This window comes from Macaca nemestrina, chromosome X, assembly GCF_043159975.1.
Source record: "Macaca nemestrina isolate mMacNem1 chromosome X, mMacNem.hap1, whole genome shotgun sequence".
Lineage (NCBI taxonomy): Eukaryota > Metazoa > Chordata > Mammalia > Primates > Cercopithecidae > Macaca > Macaca nemestrina.
The window spans coordinates 51701662-51724228 of NC_092145.1; the positions used below are offsets into that span (position 1 = coordinate 51701662).

The 22567-nt window shown below is 38.3% G+C and overlaps 1 protein-coding gene across 7 annotated transcripts in view; it reads left to right on the plus strand.

Annotated features, from left to right (window-relative positions):
• Positions 1-17196, plus strand: part of LOC105499752 (RAB9B, member RAS oncogene family) — an 85545-nt gene extending 68349 nt beyond the window's left edge. For 4 of the 7 annotated variants that reach the window (XM_071088410.1, XM_071088412.1, XM_071088409.1 and 1 more), the window contains 4 exons: positions 5403-5467; positions 6567-6732; positions 12444-12517; positions 13683-17196. In XM_071088410.1, coding sequence (XP_070944511.1) covers positions 13725-14330 — 606 coding nt within the window. In that variant the 5' untranslated portion in view covers positions 5403-5467; positions 6567-6732; positions 12444-12517; positions 13683-13724 and the 3' untranslated portion in view covers positions 14331-17196. Of the gene's footprint in view, positions 1-5402; positions 5468-6566; positions 6733-7260; positions 7460-7507; positions 9369-12443; positions 12518-13682 lie in introns of those variants that run through there. The other 3 variants (XM_071088411.1, XM_011772529.2, XM_011772531.3) reach the window with 3 other exon arrangements.
• The last annotated feature ends 5371 nt before the right edge of the window (positions 17197-22567 follow it).

Genomic DNA, 22567 nt, shown 5'->3' on the forward strand with positions numbered 1-22567 from the left:
ATGCTTGAATATGGGCCAGCTTATTAGAACCCCCTTAAAAATTTGTTAAAAATATAGATTCCTGGGCCCCACTGCAGATATTTCAAGAGCAGGGATCTGGAATCTGCACTTTTGGTAAATCCTCTATGTGATTTTGACATGCAGCTATGTTTGGGAATCACTGGATTAGATGATCTCTAATATCCTTGCAAAACCAAGAGTCTATATAGTGAATTGTGAAGATACCAGATTGTGGCAGGTTTTCTATTAAAGGGGGACTTCAAACGATGGGAAAACTGGTGAATTGCCAAAATATTATCCTTAGTTTTGCAAGTTTCAAAAGCTTAAAGAAGACTGATACATGTTAATCAAGCTCATAATGGTCATGTGCCCAATTTATCCACATGTACAATGGGGAATCATCTTTTACAGAGACTTGGATTCTCATGTCCACTCTCTAGATAACCCATTCCAGAATTAAAGCACCAAAGTAACAATAGTCAGAGGAGATCTTGCAAGCATAGGCTGAAGCAAATAGAATCAAATCATCCGTTTTCATATTTCTTTTATTATGAACATTTCAAATATATGCAAAAATAAAGAGTATACTATAATCGTGTATACACCTATCACACAGTTTCAACACCTGTCCAGCCTTGCTTTATCTAAACCTCTACCACCGACCACTAGTCACCAGACTATTTTAACCAAATCCAAGATATCACGTCACTTAAGCCACAAGCATTTCCGTACGTATCTCTGAAAAATAAGAATTTTTTCTAAAGCATAACCACAATACCTTTATCACAACTGAACGAAAATGAACAATTACTTAATATCATAAAATATACAGCCAGTGTTCAAATTTTCCTGACTATCTTTTTTCTAAGCTTGTTTGATCCATACATAAATAAGGATTAGAACTCTCGAGGAAAGGAAATAACATTCAATTGGTTAATGTGTCTCTTAGGTTGTCACTAGAGTTGTTGTTGTTGTTGTTGTTTTAATGATTTATAGAGTTTAATGGAGAGGCAATGTTCAGGCTAGCTTTAAAAGAGAACCCTAAGGAATTATTTAGGTTTATTTTAATCTATAGATTTGTCTATAGGCTCCACATCCAGATCTCTTATTTTCCCCCTTAGAGTTCTTTTAGTACAACTTTATTGAGATAGAATTCACATACTGTGCCACTGATCCTTTTAAATGTATCGTTAAATGGGTTTTGGCATGCTTACAAAGTTGTGCAACCATCACAGCAATCAATTTTAGAACATTTTCATTACCTAAGAAAGAAACTCCTTACTCTTTAGCTACCAGTCCCCCAACATCCCCATCTAACCTGTCTCCTAGTCCTAAGTAATCACTAATCTATTTCTCTTTCTATACATTTGCCAGTTTTGTACATTTCATATACATGGAATCATATAAGATGCAGTCTTTTATGACTGGCTTCTTTCACTTAGCGTAATGTTTTGAAGATACATACGTGTTATAGCCTGTATCAGTACTTCATCTCTTTTTAAGGTTGAATAATATTTCATTGTATGGATATATTACAGTTTATTTAGGCATTCATCAGTTGATGTACATTTGGGATTTTTCCACCTTTTGGCCATTGTGAATGATGCTGCAATAAACTATCATGTAGAAGTTTTTGTGTAGATGTTTATTTTTACTTCTCTTGGGTTTATAACTGGAAGTGGAATTACTGGATCTTATGGTATCTCTATGCTTAACTTTTTAAGACACTGTGAGACTGTTTTCCAAAGTGGCTGCAGCGTTTTTACAGTCCATCAGCAGTGTATGAATGTTATGCTCCTCATTTCTTCCACATCCTCATCAACACTTGGTATTATCTAACTTTTTATAGCCATCCTAATAAGTGTGATGTGGCATCTCATTGTGGTTTTGATTTGCATTTCCCTTATAATTAGTGATGCTGAGCATCTTTTTATGTGCTTGTTGATCATTTGTACATCTGTGGAGAAGTCTTTTCAGATCCTTTGCTCATTTTTAAATTGGGTTATCTTTTTACCTTTGAGTTGTAAGATTTTTAAAAATATGTTCTAGGTAACTTCCTTATCACGTATATTATTTGTAAATATTTTCCCTTATTCTGTAAGTTGTCTTTTTACATTTCTGATAGTGTCCTTTGAAGCACAAACGTTTTGCATTTTCATGAAGTCCTATTTTTTTATTTTTCTTTTGTTGCCCTTGCTTTTGGTGTCATATCTAAGAATTCATTGCCTAACTCAAGACCAGACTTACTACTGCTGTCTTCTAACAATTTTATAGTATAATCCATTTTTAGTTAATTTTGTATATGCTGTGAGGTGAGGGTCCAACTTCATTCTTCTCCATGTGGCTATCCTGTTATTCCAGCACACTTTGTTGAAAAAAGTCTATTCTTTCCCCATTAAATGGCCTTGGCAGCTTTATTGAAAATCAATTGACCATAGACACATGTGTTCATTTATGGATTCTCGATTCTATTCTACTGATCTACACGTTAGCGTTATGCCAGTACCACACTATTTTGGTAACTGTAGCTTTGTAGTAAGTTTTGAAATTGAAAAGCCTGAGTCCTAAAACTTTGTTCTCTTGCAGGATTGTGTTGGCTATTCTGGGTTCCTTGAGTTTCCATAAGAATATTAGGATCAGCTTGGAAATTTCTACAAAGAAGCCAGCTGGGGTTCTGATAGGAATTGCGTTGAATCTGTAGATCAATTTGAAGAGTATTTCCACCTTATAAATATTGTCTTTCAATCCACAAACATGTGATATCTTTCCATTTATTTAGATCTTTTTAAATTTCTTTCAACAAAGTTTTGTGTTTTTAAGAGTGTTACTTTTGCACTTGTTTTTATTTTGCACTTCTTTTTTAAAATTTACTTCTAAATATTTCATTCTCTTTGATGTCATTGTAAATGCATTCTTTTGAACTTTTATTTTTGGATTCTCTCTTAAAATGTATTTGTTGAAGAAACCATGTTGTTTTTCTGCAGAGTTTCTCCCCCTCAACACACAGACACACACACACACCTGCACTCTAAACCTAAGTCTGGATGTTGTTACTTACATCACTACAATGTTAACATATTTTTCCTTGTATTTTTCTAAAAATTCACAGTTATATCTAGGAGCTTGACAGGGTTCAAATTGCATTTTTTGACAAAAAATGCTTTCTATGTGCTGCTATGTTTTTCCATCAACAGGCTTATGATATATGGTTAATACTCTTTTTGTAATGTTAGAAGACATTAATTATTATTACCTAGATCCACTAATTCATTAAAGGTTGTAATTTTATCATTCCTTCGTAATTTATTAGCTGGGAATCTTTTTAAAACACCTTCCTCGCCAACTCCTTCATTACACCAAGGAAGAGTTTGTATTTAAAAAAAGCAGGTTAAATGTTCGAGTCATTCTCTTTATTTACCAGTTTTAAAATAATGAGCTAGCTTTCTAGGTTTGGCCAAATTGAGCAATTATGTTTTTAAGTGTTTTTATGAATTTGTATATTTAAACATATTTGTTATATTTCTTTTTTTTTTTTTTTTTTTTTTTTTTTTTTTTGAGACGGAGTCTCGCTCTGTCCCCCAGGCTGGAGTGCAGTGGCCGGATCGCAGCTCACTGCAAGCTCCGCCTCCCAGGTTCACGCCATTCTCCTGCCTCAGCCTCCCGAGTAGCTGGGGCTATAGGCGCCCGCCACCTCGCCCGGCTAGTTTTTTTGTATTTTTTAGTAGAGACGGGGTTTCACCGTGTTAGCCAGGATAGTCTCGATCTCCTGATCCAGTGATCCGCCCGTCTCGGCCTCCCAAAGTGCTGGGATTACAGCATATTTGTTGTATTTCAATCCATTGTAGTTATTATCTTTACTGATGCTCAAATTGCCCCATGTTTGACTGATGACAGTCTCTTCAAGTCCTTTTGACTCAACTCTAATAGCGTTTTTAGCTTCCTTGCTATCTGGTGTGACAAGAGATTTTATGTTCATCTTGGACATTTCTTGCCACATATCTGAAGTCAGCCATTTATTTAATTCTGGGTCCTTTTATTAGGAAATAGCATTTAGAACCATCCTATGGGCACTACAGGGGAATTTGGGCACTGAGATGTTCATTGTTTCTAAGTATTTTTAGTGGACAGAGCTTAAAAATGTTTTTTAAATGACAAAACTGAGTTCATTCTGATGCCTTCCATAATTGGATAATCTTAAGAGGTCTTTCCTTCAGGCTATGAAAAATCTGGCAAAGTATTCCTATTCCATAAGAGTATCCCTGTGTCAAATGATTTTTTAAAAAAAAATATTGTATCACCAGAAACTGTGACTTGCTCTTGGACAATGATAGGTAAATAGTTGACAAATTCTTACTGTCTAATTTCCTTTTTACATACCTATTGCTGCCATAATTTCTGAATAAAACATTATATGATCTCATGAGTATTTTTGTAAAAATGAGGACAATAGGACAAAGTATTTGAAATCAGGACTATCTGGAAAATATAACCTGTATAGTTGCCACATAAATATTCTAGGCCAAAGATGACAAATACTTTGGCCTATGAACATGTTCAATATTAATGATTAGGACAGCAGTTGCTAAATTGGGTCCTGAGTTGTTCTAGTCCTGCTAATAGATGTTCCATAAACAAAAGAAATTCATGTTCACAAAAGTTTTGGAAATGTAGGATTGAAAAACAACACAACAGATTTCTTTACTTCAGGACTCCAAGAGACATTAATGTTTTAATATGCAACGTGACTCTTCTGGAAGGGAAATAGTATGCAGTGTTTATACACTTATTTGAATGCTTCACGGAACCCTTTTGTACATAACAACTTGTGAATGCTGGACGAAGCTGTACTTTTAAATTAATCACATTACAATTATGTACTCCTGAAGCTCAGGTCAATCTATTTCAAACTGATCAGGATGAGACTTTGGGAGATCTTGTTCATTGAATGTTGAAGAGCGTGTGTGTGTGTGTGTGTGTGTGTGTGTGTGTGAGAGAGAGAGAGAGAGAGAGAGAGACTCTGAAGGTAACTCTATCTCTGGTATCCAAATGCAATCTCGGTTTGGCCTTCTATCTACTGACTACACTATAATTCTATTTTGTGTGTGTGTGTATAACTGTGTTATAAAAATAGAATTTTTTATTATGTGTGGAGGACGCTATTTGACAGGTCTCAATGATTGACCATTGGGAATATCTGAGAGCCACAAAACCATCCACAGCTATTACTTTGAATCTTTGTGCTGTCCATTTTGTGCTGATCCCTCACAACTAGTGTTAGTCATGTTGCTTCCATTCTAGGCAGACAATAGTAGTTGCTTTTTAAGTGGCCTCTAGAGACTCTTTTAATATAGGATTTCTGTGTAGTAATCTTCGGTCTAACAAAGGATTTTTCTCACCCTTAGGTGTTCCAACATTCACTAAACGTGTGGTGCTTTCAGCGGTTGTGAGATCCTGACTACAGAACGAGGTAGCTTGGAAACTAAAAGATCCTTAAAACTTGCCAGTAGGTTTGGGGGTTTCTCAGAGATGATTAAACTGTTGGAAAATGGCATCTATGAGAAAATGAAAAAGTAGTCTAGATTGTTACACCTAAAGACGAGTTACTCTAATATGAAGGATTGTTATTTAAAGCATTTCACAAAACTATTTATTGAGGTGCAAAAAGAAAACATTGGAACATCAATATATTTATTTTTCTCATTCTTTTAAATTTTCTGTGCTGGAGTATTTTAATGTTTATTCATTAAAATGTATGTTTAAAGTAATGTGTAATGTATACATGTACGGTAGTACATGTATATAATCTATAAATCCATATACATATATTGGGGCCCATGCTCAATAGTTTTTTAATAGACTAAAATGTATGCGGAAAAATTGATTTAGAGGATTGTGTGAATCTCTTCTTCATCAGAAGAGTGTTTTAGAGTGTATGTTAGGAAACGGGATTGGTTTAAATAGGAGCACGCGAGATTCAGCTACATCCATTTATTTTATTTAAATATAACCATTATTAGTGATACAGCATTCATTCATATTCAGCAAATATTTTCTGAGCATGTCCTATGCAGCAAGCATTGCCCTAGGCTCTGTGCATACGGAGGTGAACATAAACGTTGTCCTTGACCTCATAGTCCTTCCCCACTATAGTTTAGTAGGGATGACAGCCATCAACCAAATAATCATACACTTAAATGTACCACCAAAAATAGGTAAGTGTTATGAAGGAAAAACACAGCAAGTTACAGGAGGCTACAAGAGTATAAACTGGGGCATCATCTCTATTCTGGGATTATCGAGAAAGGTTATCCGGAGAAGTGACATTTAAGCTGGGGCCTGCGGAGATTGATCGCACGTTTGCCTTGTCAAGAGATAGAGGAAAAGTGGCCTAGATGGAAGTAGCGGGTATGTGTGAGGGCCTGCAGGGGTCATGAGATGAGTGAGGGCCTGTGCCACAAGGGCACAGGGTTTCAGACAATAGGGAAGCTTCAGAGATGGATCTGCCTGACAGAGAGGTGGAGTGCAGGCTAAATGACCTCAGAAGCTTTGTCCTTCTTCAATTCCAGGGGGAAAAAAATCACAAACTAGTTGGAGGTACCAGAGGGCTACAGAAAACAACAAGAAGAGACTAGCTGGTCGGCTAGGCACAATTAAAACATCGAATTCTGCCCCAGCAGCAATTCCGGGAACTTCAAGTAATGCTCCCTGTGTGGCCCTCTAGAACCCTACCTGGTAAGAGTAAAGGGCAGTGTGTCCTCTATGTCTGCGCTACAGATGTAGACTTTTTTTTTAATGGCCTGAGAATTTCATGAGCAGTAGCCAGCTAGAGGGCCTAGCAATGTGTTGTGATCATGTGTTTTCCTGAGTTATTTGAAACAAGAGGGTGTATGTACTACCCTCTTGGCAAAATTAAAGGATTTTGAGCTAGGATAAATGAGGTAGATCAGAGGGTAATTGCAGGAAGTGGGGCAGTGGCTACCCCTGCTTGAGGGCTTAGGCCCCAGGCTGCAGAGGAGCTAAGTGGGAGAGCAATATTTGACGGTCTGTTGCCACTGCGCCTAGTAATCGGCTAGGGGAGGAGAAGGAGGACAAGGGAGACCAGGGTTGGACGATGAGCATGAAAGAAGAGTGGGCGAGCCAGGGAGCGCTTGCCACACGGAGGGCGGGAGGCAGCTACACTGGGTCCCCAGCGCCAAGAAAGGGGCACGAGGAGGCGGCGCGGGCCCCGCCCCCTCCCCCTGGCGGGCGCGGGCGCGGGCGCGAGACGCTGCGCGGCGGCAGCAGCGGGCGCGAGCTGCAGCTGTCAGGCCACCGAGGTCCAAGCCGCACTTGCTGCCCCATTGAGAACGAGGAGGCAGCAGGAGCAGTGACGGTGACACTAAGAAGCCGGACTCCCGGCACGCAGAGCTGACCTACCTGGCACCCGCGGCCCTCTACTGTTTCCTTCCCATTGTGTTGGGTAAGGTGCCTGTGCGTGGGCAGGAACAGGGGCTAGGGGCTGGAGGACCCGGAAGGCCGGGAGGTGGGGGGCCTGTGAGAAGAGGGAGAAAGGAAAGTGTAGTTGATCCCGATGACCACTCATAGCTTGGGAAAAGGGACTGAGCCGCTCCCGAGGTCGGAGCTGGGGGCAGGTGACAGTGCAGGGGGGCGTTGCTGAGTAATCCCGAGCTGCTGCCAGAGCCGGGCAAAGAGGCGCAGGGCTCGGTGGGGAGCGGGTGTGGCTCAGTGCGCATGCGCCACAGCCGACTCTCTTTAAGAGCTGGGGGTGAGGTGAGAGGACCTGGGTCGGAGGTAGTCGGGACTGTGTGTGACATCTCACTTTCTAGGTCCGTCATGCTAACAGTGCCCCTGTCGTAGAGATGCCAGCATTCTCGTCTCCTAAGGAAGCTTCTTTTCCTTGTGTTCAGCTCGCTTGATGTCATCCAAACCTTATCTACCTATTGGTCCCTGGGCAGTCTACTGGGGAAGACGTGGCCTGGGGACGATGCTAAATTGCTATCTAGTGTGCTTTTGGGCTTATAGCCCTAGAGCTGTCGTTGTGAGGAGTGAAAGGTTAGACGTGAAATTCCACATTGGACCCTTTGAGTTGCATATAGAATATAAATGTGGGCATGAATGTAGGAATAGCGTTTCAGTGGCATGACAGCTGTGGCATTTGGAGTCGGCATGGATGTAGCTGATAACTTGTCAGCTCTGCAAAATGAATCCAGTGCGTCAGAGGGCTTCCCCGCTACGAAGCACCCACCACCACCACCAACGCCAAGTATTGGGTTGTATTGGAAACACACTCAAACATTCGATCATTTCTCATCCGTGTTGAATTTTACATAAAGATAGCCGCGCCCAATTCTTCAGTGCAGTATTTCCAATTATTGTGCCAGCATTCAACAGTGAGTTGAGTAATCCTTACCAGTGTGTCGCCACAAGATGGGCTTTCCCCGCAGGTCCAACCATGGCTCCTCCCCTGTACAGACTTCCAACAGTGCCACTCTCATCCAGTGCCTAGCCCTCCCCAGTTGCTATTCCCTTACCGAGCCCTGCAGTACACATGCCTTTCAAGACTTGCCTCCGAGCAATCTGCACTACTGATTTTGAGCATCATTCCACTCTATGGCAACTGAACTGATGCCAATTTGCTTTTCTGCCTCTCTTCTCTCCATTATCATACTAAAAGGTACTATTTTCAAAGGTTCAACTTCTTTTTCTTCATTGTACTGCCTCCTCCCCCACCTCCACCCCCACCTCTAAGCATTCCCAACTAAATACAATAATTTAAATAAGGCTTTGTGGATGCAGGCACTGCAGATTCAGAAGGTTTCAAGTGTGTTAAAGAACAAAGAGCTGGGGAGTATTGGTTACAGGAATTCCTAATTCACCTTTCTGTCCAAGACTGAGACCCTGATGGGGAAAAAAAAAAAAAGTCAATAAACTATCCTTAGAGCATGCTCATTAATGAGTTTGTGGGGGTAGGAAAGGGCAATTGCACCTCTCTAATATTTGACTCAGTTAGAGCCAGATCTTTCTCTGAATGGGATCAAAATCAGAATAAGCATTTTGGTCCAAATGCTTGCCCGATAGAGGACCCATAAGGGATGCATAAGGCATTTGACTTTCCTATTTACATATTTAGTGTTATCAAAGAATTCATTTGCCTGCTTAATGCTACCTTGTTTAAAGGTTTGGATTAAATCTGGCATATTCTGGGGGAGGAAAAAATGATTTCATTTACTTTTATACTGTGCTAGTTCTTTTTAATTTAAGTACGTACTAAAGGACATCACATTCATTTTCAAACGATGAATGATTGTGGAGATGCCAGCGCCCACCGACAACATCAAGTGGAGATCATTATTCTGCTCTTGTTTTTGGTAGGAATGGGGAAATGTATATACTTATTTTTAAATGTACGAGTAAGGGGAGGAAAACTCTAGCATTTCCCTTGACTTTCAACAGGTGGAATTCCCATTATGTCCCATCCAGAAAATGATCGAGTCAAGTTCATAACTTCTGCTCTTTAGTCACCTTATAAATGATAGTATTTGGACATCTTACAGAACTATGGATCTATTGTACCTTGGTATCAATTCAGAGGCATTAATTCTGGGGACCTACCTAATCAGTTAATTGGTAAACAAATATTTATTATCTCCGTGGAGGATCCTGGTGCTGCACACTGAAGGGGCTTCAAAGATGTAAACAAACAGTGAGCTTACTATCCAGGAATTTAAAATTGATCATGTAAGAAAGACAGGAACAGTTTGTTAACAAAATAAGGCAGTATAATGATATTATTTCAACTGTAAACAATGAGATCCTGAGCTTGCATGTTAATTTGTAAACTTCCTGAGGGCAAGACCTTGCCTTAAATATTTATTAATTCCCAAAGGTATCTACGCCCAGTGGATGTTTGAGTGATGAAGCTTTGCAAAGTAGATTGGGTGGGAAGAAACCAGAAGCAGGGAGAGAACTTTCACAATAGATTAGATGTGAGAAGGTGTGGGCCAAAATGAGGATGGTAGCACAGGACTAGAAAAATGATACTTCAAGGGAAAATCAGCAGGATTGAATTAAGGCAAAGAGACAAATCTAAACTGTATTCATTTTTCCTTCTAGCAAATAAATGGGAATAGGAGACAGTAGAGGAGAGTGGAGGGTTTCCTTAGTAAGGACACAACACACAATAGGCACTATAGTGTTTTCTCAAATATCAGTAGCAAGATTGGACCAGAAGACCCTGAAGGTCCTTTCAATGCTGAGACTCTGTGCCATATGCGGATGTTCAAGCTTGTTGAGAAACAAGGCATTCTCAAATATGGAAGAAAGAGAAAAGGAAGAATTCTTATACTTTCACTAGCAGGCCCTTTCTGAGAAGGGTTAATACAGAGCCATAAGGCCCGCACCAGTGCATGAAAGGATGTGGAGGAGCCAGAGGAATAAAAATCTCAAACCAAATTTTTCAAAACATGCTTACAAATTTTTGCAAACTTCATAACTTTTCATTCTCCCCCAAATCCTGTTAAGTAGGGCAGGTATTATCTGCTCTATTTTTATGTAAGAAGATACTGAAACAGAAAGATTAAATGACCTGCCCAAGTTCATAAAATAAATGAATGGTGTAACAGTGAGGAAGACCCTGGCGTCCTGATTGCTGCCAGCTAGCTCAGTGCTCTTGACACTGAACCACATTGCTTTTCCTCTTTTTTCCTTGGCATAGAGCCTATAGGCCCAGAAGTTATGTGTGCACATAACCAAATAGGGAATGCACAAGCAACTGCAGCATTATCTCAGACAGTTATTAATACATCATCATTATTCCTGGAGCTGAGCATTTGGTTTCCATATTCACTCAGTCGTTGACCTGTCTATTGAGTTTATCTGCAACTGAGAGAATAGGGTCAGTGAGTCTTTTAATGATGTGAACACCTGTTTGCTAGGAACTTAAGGAAGCTCATGTGGCACAGATGCTTAATGCCATCAGAATCATGCCCAAGTTTGTACTTCTGTTACTTTTTAAAATGAGAGTTCAAGAGTTCTGCTCTGTAAAATTATCCTACAGACCAGTATAAAAAAATAAAAAGTGTGCTAACACTTGTTTCATCTCCATTTAAAGAAATGTTTGTTACTTGAGCTAATTCCAAAGACAGCAATTTGGGAGCAGGAAAAAGAGAACAACAATCAGGAATTGTAGGAAACTTGAGAATTCTGTAGAGTGTATATAAACCAAGAAGGAGTATAAAGCCTATCCATTTAGGAGATATTATTTAAATTCATAATTACTGATTTAGATATCTAATGAATCCTTATTATAAGTTTTATCTGTATTTAGAAAATAACATGAGATTATTAAGCAGCAGTTTCTTTTTTTTTTTAAAGCTTCGTTCTTCCTCAGTAAGAAATAACACTACACAGATCTAGGCACTGTTTTTCTCCTTGGACTAGTACTCTTGATGCTGCTTAAATAAGACTCTTGCCATAATGTTATAATACTAAATGAATGTATATTTAAATTCAGTAACACTAGCTAAATATTAAAACTGGTGTTTAAGACAGATGACCTACCGGGTGCAGCGGCTCACGCCTGTGATCCCAGCACTTTGGGAACATGAGGCTGGCAGATCATTTGAGCCCAGAAGTTTGAGAACAACCTGGGCAACATGTTGAAACTCCATCTCTACAAAAAATACAAAACTTAGCCAGGCATGGTGGTGCGCGCCCGTAGTCCCAGCTACTCGGAAGGCTGAGGTGGGAAGATTACTTGAGCCCAGGAGGTCAAGGCTGCAGTGAGCCATGATTGTATCACTGCACTCCAGCCTGGGCGACAGAATGAGACCCTGTCTCAAATTTTAAAAAATAATAAATAAAAGAGAAATGACCTAAACTAATTAATAAAATAATTAGCCAAGATAATATACTTTATTGTAAACAGGAAGCCCACAAACACAACTTTTTTCTGCTCTCTAATTATGTGGAATCAATTGCAGAGACAACCTTGAGACAGACTGGTGAGTGCACTAACAACTTTCTTGGAGATGGGAATGTTGGTAGGTATAAAAGGAAGAAGTTTCATCTCTGACTTAGGATTTAAACATATCTTAGATTGCTCTGTACTTTCCTTTTCCTGAATGTCATCTATTGTGAATATCGTATACTTTCTTTAATTTGCTTTTACTTTGAATGGAGAATTCAATTGAGAGACAACATAAAAAGTAAAAAAATTATATAAATTACAAACTAGGACGAGTTAAAGTTCTTGGAATAAAATTATTTTGCTTATGTTAAGCCTAGGTAGTATTTTGAACTTTTATTTTTGAAAAGCACCCTTTATAGGTTACCTCAGGTTGCTGTGGGTTCTTTTTTTCTGACTTGAATATATTTTTATATATAGACTTAACATTATTTTATTATAGATTTTTTAAAATAATGTTTTCTATTCTGTTTTATAGCACCCTAAAAAGAAAGAATAAAACAACAACAGGAAAAAAAGGAAAATATTTAAATTGTGACAAAAACCCACTGGGTAGGTATTTCAAGGGGGCACACTGTGGATTTGGGATATTTTAATATTTGATCTCTTAAAAATGAATATTAGAAAAATATATAGTTAGTACACAGGCATTCCAAAATCGTTTTAAGGGAAACTAAATTTTGTAAAATTATATTCAAATATGTGTGCTTCCAGAAACTGTTTTGCATGCACTCCTTTGATTGGTGGTTCGTTTTCATCCCTTTGGGTCTATTGTATAAATATCATCCAATTAACTTCATCACTGTTGAGTTCCCACAATAGGCCTAGTGTGAAAGTACCTAACAGAATATAGGAAAAGGTAGTATTCATTCAGTAAGCATTTGATCTTTTTATTTTAAGATACATTGTAGGTATTCCATATGTAGACATGTTGTGGAGGTAACAAGTAGGTTACTGTATAAACATTAGCACTTTAAATTTTACAGTATGTTTTCAAGTGTTGCTATTATAGAATTAAAACCTAAATCCAAAAACTAATAAGCTATTCAAGATTTCCTTCCTTCATGACAGCTGTTATATTGATATCAGTCAATTATCATCAACTTAAATGCCATTGTTCCATGAAGAAAAAAATTACTTGAGAGGGTGTTCCTATCAATGCAAGTATAATGGGGTAAATGCCTGAAGAAATGAAACCTTGTTCTCTCTTTCAAATTCTGGGGTCCAGTCTAATTCTGGCCCAGACCTCTACCAACAGAATCAAGAATCCAGTTTATGTAGCTTTCTCTTCTCAGTAATTCTTGTATCCATCAGGAGCAGACTTCAAACCCCAAGTCAATTTCATCCTATTTGCCTATTGTTTGGAACTGTCCAAACCAGAAGCTAAAGTTGTCACACATTTGAGTGGCATTCCTGTTCTAGGCTTCCTCTCCTAGAATAGGGTCAGAACTGAACCAAATTACAGGACCATCTGCTAGTCCATTTACCCATGGCACTCAGCCATTTTCCTGGCACTACAAAAGACCTCAGAAAAACAAGACCTATTTTTCCCCTTATGCAAAATTAGTTTTATTTCTTCTGCTGTACTACATCAATTAATGAGCATAAATCAAGAGAAGTTGAATGAGAAGGCCTCATAATTCAGAGAAATTTGCTATGAAGTTGATTTCAGTTTCAGGTTTAACTGTTTCCCTCCTACTTTTCCTTTTATTTTCAGGTTCTCTTGGTTACAAACTCCTTCCCTTCTGGTGCTGCAAAAATGAGTGGGAAATCCCTGCTCTTAAAGGTCATTCTCTTGGGTGATGGTGGAGTTGGGAAAAGTTCGCTTATGAACCGTTATGTAACCAACAAATTTGACTCCCAGGCTTTTCACACCATAGGGGTAGAGTTCTTAAATCGAGATCTGGAGGTAGATGGACGCTTTGTAACCCTCCAGATCTGGGACACTGCAGGGCAGGAACGTTTCAAGAGCCTTAGGACACCCTTCTACAGGGGAGCAGACTGCTGCCTCTTGACCTTCAGCGTGGATGATCGGCAGAGCTTCGAGAATCTTGGTAACTGGCAAAAAGAATTTATTTACTATGCAGATGTGAAGGACCCTGAGCATTTCCCCTTTGTAGTTCTGGGTAACAAGGTAGACAAAGAGGATAGGCAAGTGACTACTGAGGAGGCGCAAGCCTGGTGCATGGAGAATGGGGATTACCCTTATTTAGAAACTAGTGCCAAAGATGATACTAATGTGACAGTGGCCTTTGAAGAAGCTGTCAGGCAGGTGTTGGCTGTAGAGGAACAGCTGGAGCATTGCATGTTGGGTCACACCATTGACTTGAACAGTGGCTCCAAAGCAGGGTCTTCGTGCTGTTAAAGATAGGGAGCCTTTTAAAAATGTGCCCCAAATTGGTCAGTCAGTAGTGTAAGAATAACTGTGCCCCTCTAAGAGTGCACACACACACACACACACACAAGAGGGTAAGAGACAAGGTTCTGATTGTGAAACAGAGCCTTTCAAATTGAAGTGTAGATCTATAAAAAAAAAAAAAAAAAAAAAGAAAAGAAAGAAAAAAAAAGCTCTATCAAGCCAAGTGTATTTTGTGTAATTTCTGCTATTTCCCCTTCATGTGTGTCTCAGGACATATCAGAAACTTTTAGTCCTGAGACAGTTAAATATTTTTTAAATCACAGTTTAGACCTAGAACCCAGCTGCATGAAGGAGTTAAAGAGCTACAACTATTTCTTAAAGTGTTCCATTAATCAACTAACAAATGTCACTATCAGACTCTTGCCAAGCAGTTTCTGACATTTCTGCCAAAGGGGAAAAAATCAGACTTTGAGCTGTATTACAATAAAAATAATAATGCAAATAAGGATTCCTAGGCTTGAACTATAAAGAAGTTGTAATGATTAGGAGTGCAAAAGTATAATGATATACACTGACTTGTTTAAATCCTTATGTATGGTTTGCTTCCATCTGAGCTTTTCAAAAAATACCATCTCAGTAAGAGATACTCTAATGACCCTGGCAATTGATTATACTTCTTGTGTTTGAAGTCATAGGATACTAGTGAATGGATTATGCTTAAATATGCCAACCACCTTTGCAAATAAATGGTTGGTCTGCTTTTCCTTCCTAAGTCTACTTTTGCTGCATAGAGATGTTGCTTCTCTGACAACCTCTTACCAATTTAGCAATGCTGCTTAGTATATGAAATTGGATGCAGTGCTCTCTGCTCATAATTTAGATGGTCCTTCGATCCAACATGCTGGGCTCATGGAGAAGGCTTCAGAAAAGATTGGGGGATAATGAACTTTTCTCACAGGGCTCCTTAACTCAAATATTTATTGTAGAAGAAGGAACTGGTTTCTTATATGTTGCACTGTATGTTAAACTAGCCTAATTAGGACATTGAAAGTGACAGAAGAGCAGATTTTAACCCAGTGTTAGAATGAATTTCCCATAATCAGAGTTGTCCAACAGTGGAATGGACTGCCTTAATAATGAGCTCCCTGCCTCTGAAAATATTCACTGGATGACCATCTGTTAGAATACCATAAAAAGATTTTCTGTACTGGCTACATGTTCCATATAAAGTCCTTTCTGGCTCTAAGTTCTATGAATCTATAAATTACATCAGTGCCATGCTGTGGTTAGATTTATCTGATGATAACAGCTAAGACTATGGAGAGGGACTTTTAAAATTCTCAAACCATTCTGTGATCAATCTTTAACAGCAACTACATAGCTCTTCCTTTTGCTTTTGCACTGTGGCAGGAAAAATTCTTGAGCTCTGAGTAATCTTTATGTGCACTGATAAAAAACATCTTAAAGCTCCCATGTTAAATATAAAAATGGTTTGACAATTTTTGATTACCATGACTGCTAGTTATATACTGTATTATGAATATGCAGTGTGGTTCTTCTTGGTTGATCTGTTTATCCTGCATAGATTTTAATCTGTACTTTAAAACATCTCTGATAAAAAATAGTGACAGACAGAAATTACCCCAAAAAGAGACCTAGGCCAGGAAGGGGGTGGGAGCTTTCATAGGAATACAGCCTAGAACTCTCCATTGTAGCCACATATGGAATCAGCCTTACTTACATGTAGGACCTTTGTGCTTTAAGAGCTCTGGGACATATTGGCAAAATAGAAAAAAGAGGACAGTATTTCAACCCAGTCATACTCAATATTTCCAATTAAGATATAATCCTTACCCCATTGTTCAATTAACTTTGATGCCAGAAGTCAAAGCCAGAACTGGGGCCCCACAGCTCTTAAGTACTGGTCCCTATCCTGCCTATGCCTATAGCCAGCCACACTGGTTTCCAAGTTCTATGATCATTTTGCTACAATCATGTTAGGGTGAAAATCTGTACGTCAGAACTGTTAAATGCTAATTATTTTCAAGTGCATGAGACCTGGGGCCTTCTCTTTCTACTTGCACTCTGCTTATACTAGTTTCTATTTGTAGATCTCAGGTCTTCATCATAAAGACCTCCATCAACTCACAAAAGTACTTGTCTCTGTTAGAGTGGCATGTGGTCATTTGAGTTAAAAAAAAAAATTACATGGGTGTCAGATTCATAGGCATCCTGTCCATCTAAGACAAGTGTTAATCTTATTGGTCTATCAACTGGAGCCCCTTTCTTCTTAGCCATACCATTGTTTTCTGCCAAATTACCACTCAATATCTTAATGAAAGCATTCAACATTAAGTGACATAAACAGTGGCATTTGGGTAAGCAACACTCAGTGGGGTGCTGACATATAGTTTGGGTAAGATTAAAAAACACCAAAGGCTGAAATCTGTGAGTACCAAGAACTGTGCATATAGGTTTAGAAATTGACTGTGTACCCTAGAATGTGCAGTGTAATATTTTCAATAGGTGTTTTTTTAAGAACACTAGATTTTTGGAATAATATATTTCTAATTAGGACTATACTTTTTTTCAATGGTCTGTTAAAACATCATACAGAATATTTATTTAGTTTATTGTCATGTATTGGCTAACTTTCAGGGGCCTCAGATTCCGTGTGTCTTCAGTGGATTGATGAATATCAGGTTAATTTGTGCCTGCCCCAGCCATCTCTACTTTATTCTGAGGTATTCCACAATCCTCTTGTTGCAGGTGCTGCTAAAAAAGAATCTCAAAATTGTGTACCAATATTTTCTTTCGACTGTAAAAAATCATCTGTGTTAAAGTGAATAAAAAGTGCATTTTGAATAACCAACACACAATGTTTGTGCTTCTTCCCTCCCTTTGTCTTTTTGAGCAATGGGTGGGTGTGGTGGACAGTACTTATTAATCAAGTCACTCTTTCAGGCTGCACTGGATGTGGCCTCTGGATCATGTTTCATGTAGTACTCCAAGCAGCCACTACCTAGTGATCAGATACTGCTATACTGATTGTGAAGCAAACTCTAAAGATTGGGGCAGGGAGGTCCTTTTTATTTTATACCACTTTCTTTCTATTTATTTAGTTATTAGAGACAGGGTCTCTCCATTGCTCAGGCTGGAGTGCAGTGACACAATCATGGCTCATAGCATCCTCAAACTCATGGGCTCAACCACTTTCTAATGCATGATATATATTGGGACTGGAAATTGAATCTTAACTTTCCACTTTTTTCTTTATTATAATTTAAAACCATTACTTAATGGATACAATGTACACTATTCTGGTGATGGGTACACTAAAAGCCCAGATTTCAATCTGCAATATATCCATGTAACAAAACTGCACTTGTGCCCCCTAAATTTATACAAATAAAAGGAAAAGAATTATAATAAACAATGTTACATAAAAAAATAAATGTTAAACCATCGCAAAATATAAACAGAGTAGACATATTCCCTTTATTTTCCTGACTGGTGAATTGTCCAGACCTTAGGAAAACATGAAAATATAGGTGAAACAAATAAGAAAAGCAAAGAATAATTTTGTTAAATATTCTGTTCTCTTGCCTCTCGCATATTGGATTTTAAAGATATATTAGCACCCAATGACTTGAATATACATAATGGCAGTTTTTAAATTGGACACAAGTCTTTCCACAGCGTATATAGTTTCATTACATTGGTTCCATCTGCCACAGATTTCACTCTCTTCTCTTCTCTGTCTACTTTTGCCTGTTGCAACTTTGGGCAGTCGAAATTGGGGGTGGGGAATTTGTTGAAAAACAGATTTTTTTTTCCACATGTACCATTTCCATCTCTGAGGATTATAATTTAACACATTATCAGACCATGCTTCAAATGCAGCACCCCAAATCATTTTGACTAGTCTATAATGATGCAACTTTTAGAATATAGAAAGTCATAGATTTATAAGCCACTTAATAAGGATTTGCTCATTCGTAACTGACTTTTTTTTTTTTTTTTTTTTTTTTTGAGATGGGGTCTCTCTCTGTCACCCAGGCTGGAGTGCAGTGGCCTGATCTCAGCTCACTGCAACCTCGGCCTCCCGGGCTCAAGCAAGTCTCATGCTTCAGTCTCCCTAATAGCTGGGATTACAGGCGCCCAACACCACACCTGGCTAATTTTTGTGTTTGTTGTAGAGACGGGGTTTCACCATGTTGGCCAGGCTGGTCTCAAACTCCTGGCCTCAAGTGATCCACCCATCTGGCCCTCCAAAGTGCTGGGATGACAGGTGTGAGCCAATGTGCCGGGGCCAATAACTGATATTTTAAAAACAGAGTACTAACTTCCTGTCCTTGCTGTTTTTCTGCCTGATTCATAACCCAGTGGGAAATCTCCTCTTGATGTCTTAAGAAACAGTATGGTCTCATTTTTTGGAAATGGTTTGGCGATAGTCCTTCCAGAAAGAGGAGGGTGTGGAATACATTATTTGTCTTCCATCTTGTAACTGTATTTTTAAAACACACTGGAAAATTGAGGTATCGATTCGAGTAATTTCAAGCTGGGAGGTGGGATGGACATCTCTGCTTTCATTTGAGTTACCCAAAGTAGATCTTGCAGCAATTTTTTTCCTCAGTGATCTAGATAATCATTTCACTTTTTTTCTGTCCTTGCTGTAGAAATGTAAAATTTACTACAGTGCAGTGTTTTTCTTACACTTGATTTTAGGGCAGATAAACTGTAATATACTGTCTTAGTCCATTTGGCCTGCCTTAACAAAATACCATAAGCTTGGTAGGCAATAAACTACAGAAATTTATTTCTCAGCTCTGGAGGCTAGGAAGTCCAAAATCAAGGTATCCTCAGATTCAGAATCTGGTGAGGTCCTGATTTCTGGTTCCCAGATGGCACCTTCTAGCTGTGTGGAAGGGGGAAGGGGTTTCTCTTGGGCCTCTTTTATAAGGACACTAATCCCATTCATGAGGGATTCACCCTTGTGACCTAATCACCTTCCAAAGGCCCCATCTCCTTATAATACCATAACATTGGGGGTTAGGATTTCAACCTATGAATTTTGGGGGGGGACACAAACATTCAGACCATAGCATACACCTTTTGATAAAACTATAATGTGCATGATTTGGGATATTCACTAATGTTTTATTTTTCCAAACTGGTCACTTTAATTTCCTCAAGTTTCCATCACCAAAAGAACTCTCATTCTTTACTACTTTCTCTTTAAGAGAAGGAAGGGATAATGACAAAAGCTACGCATGTTTACGAAATAAAAGAAAAATTATTAAATGTCCTCTTACTGATATGCTTGCAAAAACTGGTGAGCAAGGATCTCTTATTCTGCTAGTGATAGTAGTGGTAATAATGTGTGAAAGGGTTTTTTTTTAAGGGGGCAAGAAGTTACTTAATATTTTCCCAGTGAAAAAACTAGCCGGGCGAAGTGGCGGGTGCCTGTAGTCCCAGCTACTCGGGAGGCTGAGGCAGGAGAATGGCGTGAACCCGAGAGGAGGAGCTTGCAGTGAGCTGAGATCCGGCCACTGCACTCCAGCCTGGGTGACAGAGCAAGACTCCGTCTCAAAAAAAAAAAAAAAAAAAAAAAAAAAAAAATATTTTCCCAGTGAAAACAAGCATCTTCACAGCTCAAGATGTGGTGTCGTCACCTGTAGCCATATAGGAACTGCGGCAGTGATCTTTGTGTCTTCATAAATCTCTTTGCCTTCTCCAAGGAAACACAGAGAATGATGATTCAGTTATATATAAAAGCCTTTTTAAACGGTGGGTTTTGTGTGTACAAGCATGTGTATTTTTAAGTAATCTGCCAGTTCCTTTCGTGCTCTATGAACTATGGGTAAATGTGTAATGGGTCTCACTATAGCGCTCCTGAATTTTAATCAGACCTGCCAAGCTGTGCCGCCTCTAGTTAATTGATTGATAAAAAGAATTGGGAAATGCTGCCTTAATGAAAGAAATAGCTCTTAGTTCAACGTTAGCTATATTGATTAGAGTAAAAATACAAATCATGCCTTCCTGTGGTGCATTCATGAGGAAGCAAGAAACAGGCTCATATCATCTCTTTTCTCTTACATTGTTCCTGGCTGCCTTAGAAACGACATATCCAAGGGTGTGTCCTGTAATTTGCTGTTTGCATAATATTGTATTGAAGGGTTTACCACAATTACCCATATTGCTAAACATTTAATAAAGCATTTATTGCTAGACATTTAGGTTGTTTTACAGCTGCCTTCTTTTCATAAAATAAAGCAGCAGTGAAGTTCCTTAATATCTATCTTAATTCTCACCTCTGTTTATTTCCTACTAGTAAAATTTCTAGGTCAAAGAGTATGAATTTTTTATTAATTTTAATGTATACTGGCAAATTGGCCTCTAGAAACTTATCCCAAATGACATCAACACCAGTAGAATAAGAGGAGGACTATCTTTCCAACACCCAAACGTATGGACTATTATCTTCCTTTTTAACTTCATATGTGCAGTCCAATGGGTGAAAACATGATCTCATGTTGTCATTTACAATTTATTTAATTCTTTGAGAGTAATTGTTCATATATTTATTGGCCGTTTTTATTTTTCCTTGAGTGAATGGACCTTATGGGGGTTGGGGAACATTCTTTTTTGTTTCTTATTGATTCCAAGGAAATCTTTTTTTATATTGTGGGTATTAACCTTTGATCTTATCCACATTGTTGGTTTTCTGCAATGCCCTCCCATAGCTCTTGCCTTTTAATCTTGTTTATGGTATTTTAAAAATATACTGCCATATTATAGAAAAGGTTATGTTCTGATAAATTAGAAAACTATGTGAAAGAGAAGTGCTTATTTGATTTGTTCTTTGTTTCTGATTATACTTGAGACTGCTTTTGTTTAAAAAGGTTATGAATCTAAGCTTCGGTCGCCATGATACAAGAATTGCTAAAAATAAAAAATAAAAAATATTCATTCATCCAGGTGCTTTAATTGCATGATGTCGAATGACTGGTTTGAATTGAGTTTATTGCTGTAATAAACAGGTTATTCTGAAGCCTTGTGTTAAATATAAATGCAGAGATAAAAACAGTTCCACTTTCAACCACAAGGGGGCAATAAAGACCGGTTAGTGTTCTGCCGCAGACTAAACTCTATATATATAAAACTTTATATATATACTTTATAAATATAAACTTTATTTATGTATGTATTTATTTATAGAACATATTTATATATCTATAGTACATATTATGTATTTATATATGTAGTATATATGTATTATATATTTTTATATATACTTTAAGTTCTGGGTTACATGTGCAGAACATGCAGTTTTGTAACATAGGTATACACGTGCCACGGTGATTTGCTGCACCCATCATCCCATCACCTACATTAGGTATTTCTCCTAATGTTATCCCTCCCCTAGCCCCCCACCCCCCACAGGCCCCGGTGTGTGATGTTTCCCTCCCTGTGTCCATGTGTTCTTATGGTTGAACTCCCACTTATGAGTGAGAACATGCAGAGTTTGGTTTTCTGATCTTATGATAGTTTGCTGAGAATGATAGTTTCCAGCTTCATTCATGTCCTGACAGAGGACACGAACTCATCCCTTTTTATGGCTGCATAGTATTCCGTGGTGTATATGTGCCATGTCTTCTTAATCCAGTCTATCATTGATGGACATTTGGGTTGGTTCCAAGTCTTTTCTATTGTGAATAGTGCCGCAATAAACATACTTGTACATGTGTCTTTATAGTGTAATGATTTATAATCCTTTGGGTATATGTCCAATAATAGAATTGCTGGGTCAAAAGGTATTTCTAGTTCTAGATCCTTGAGGAATCGCCACACTGTCTTCCACAATGGTTGAACTAATTTACACTCCCACCAACAGTGTAAAAGCATTCCTATTTTTCTACAACCTTTCCAGCATCTGTTGTTTCCCAACTTTTTAATGATCGCCATTCTAACTGGCTTGAGAAGGTATCTCATTGTGGTTTTGATTTGCATGTCTCTAATGACCAGTGATGATGAGCATTTTTTATATGTATGTTGGCTGAATAAATGTCTTCTTTTGAGAAGTGTCTGTTCATATCCTTTGCCCATTTTTTGATGGGGTTGTTGGCTTTTTTCTTGTAAATTTGCTTAAGTTCTCTGTAGATTCTGGGTATTAGCCCTTTGTCAGATGGATAGATTGCAAAAATTTTCTCCCATTCTGTAAGTTGCCTGTTCACTCTGAT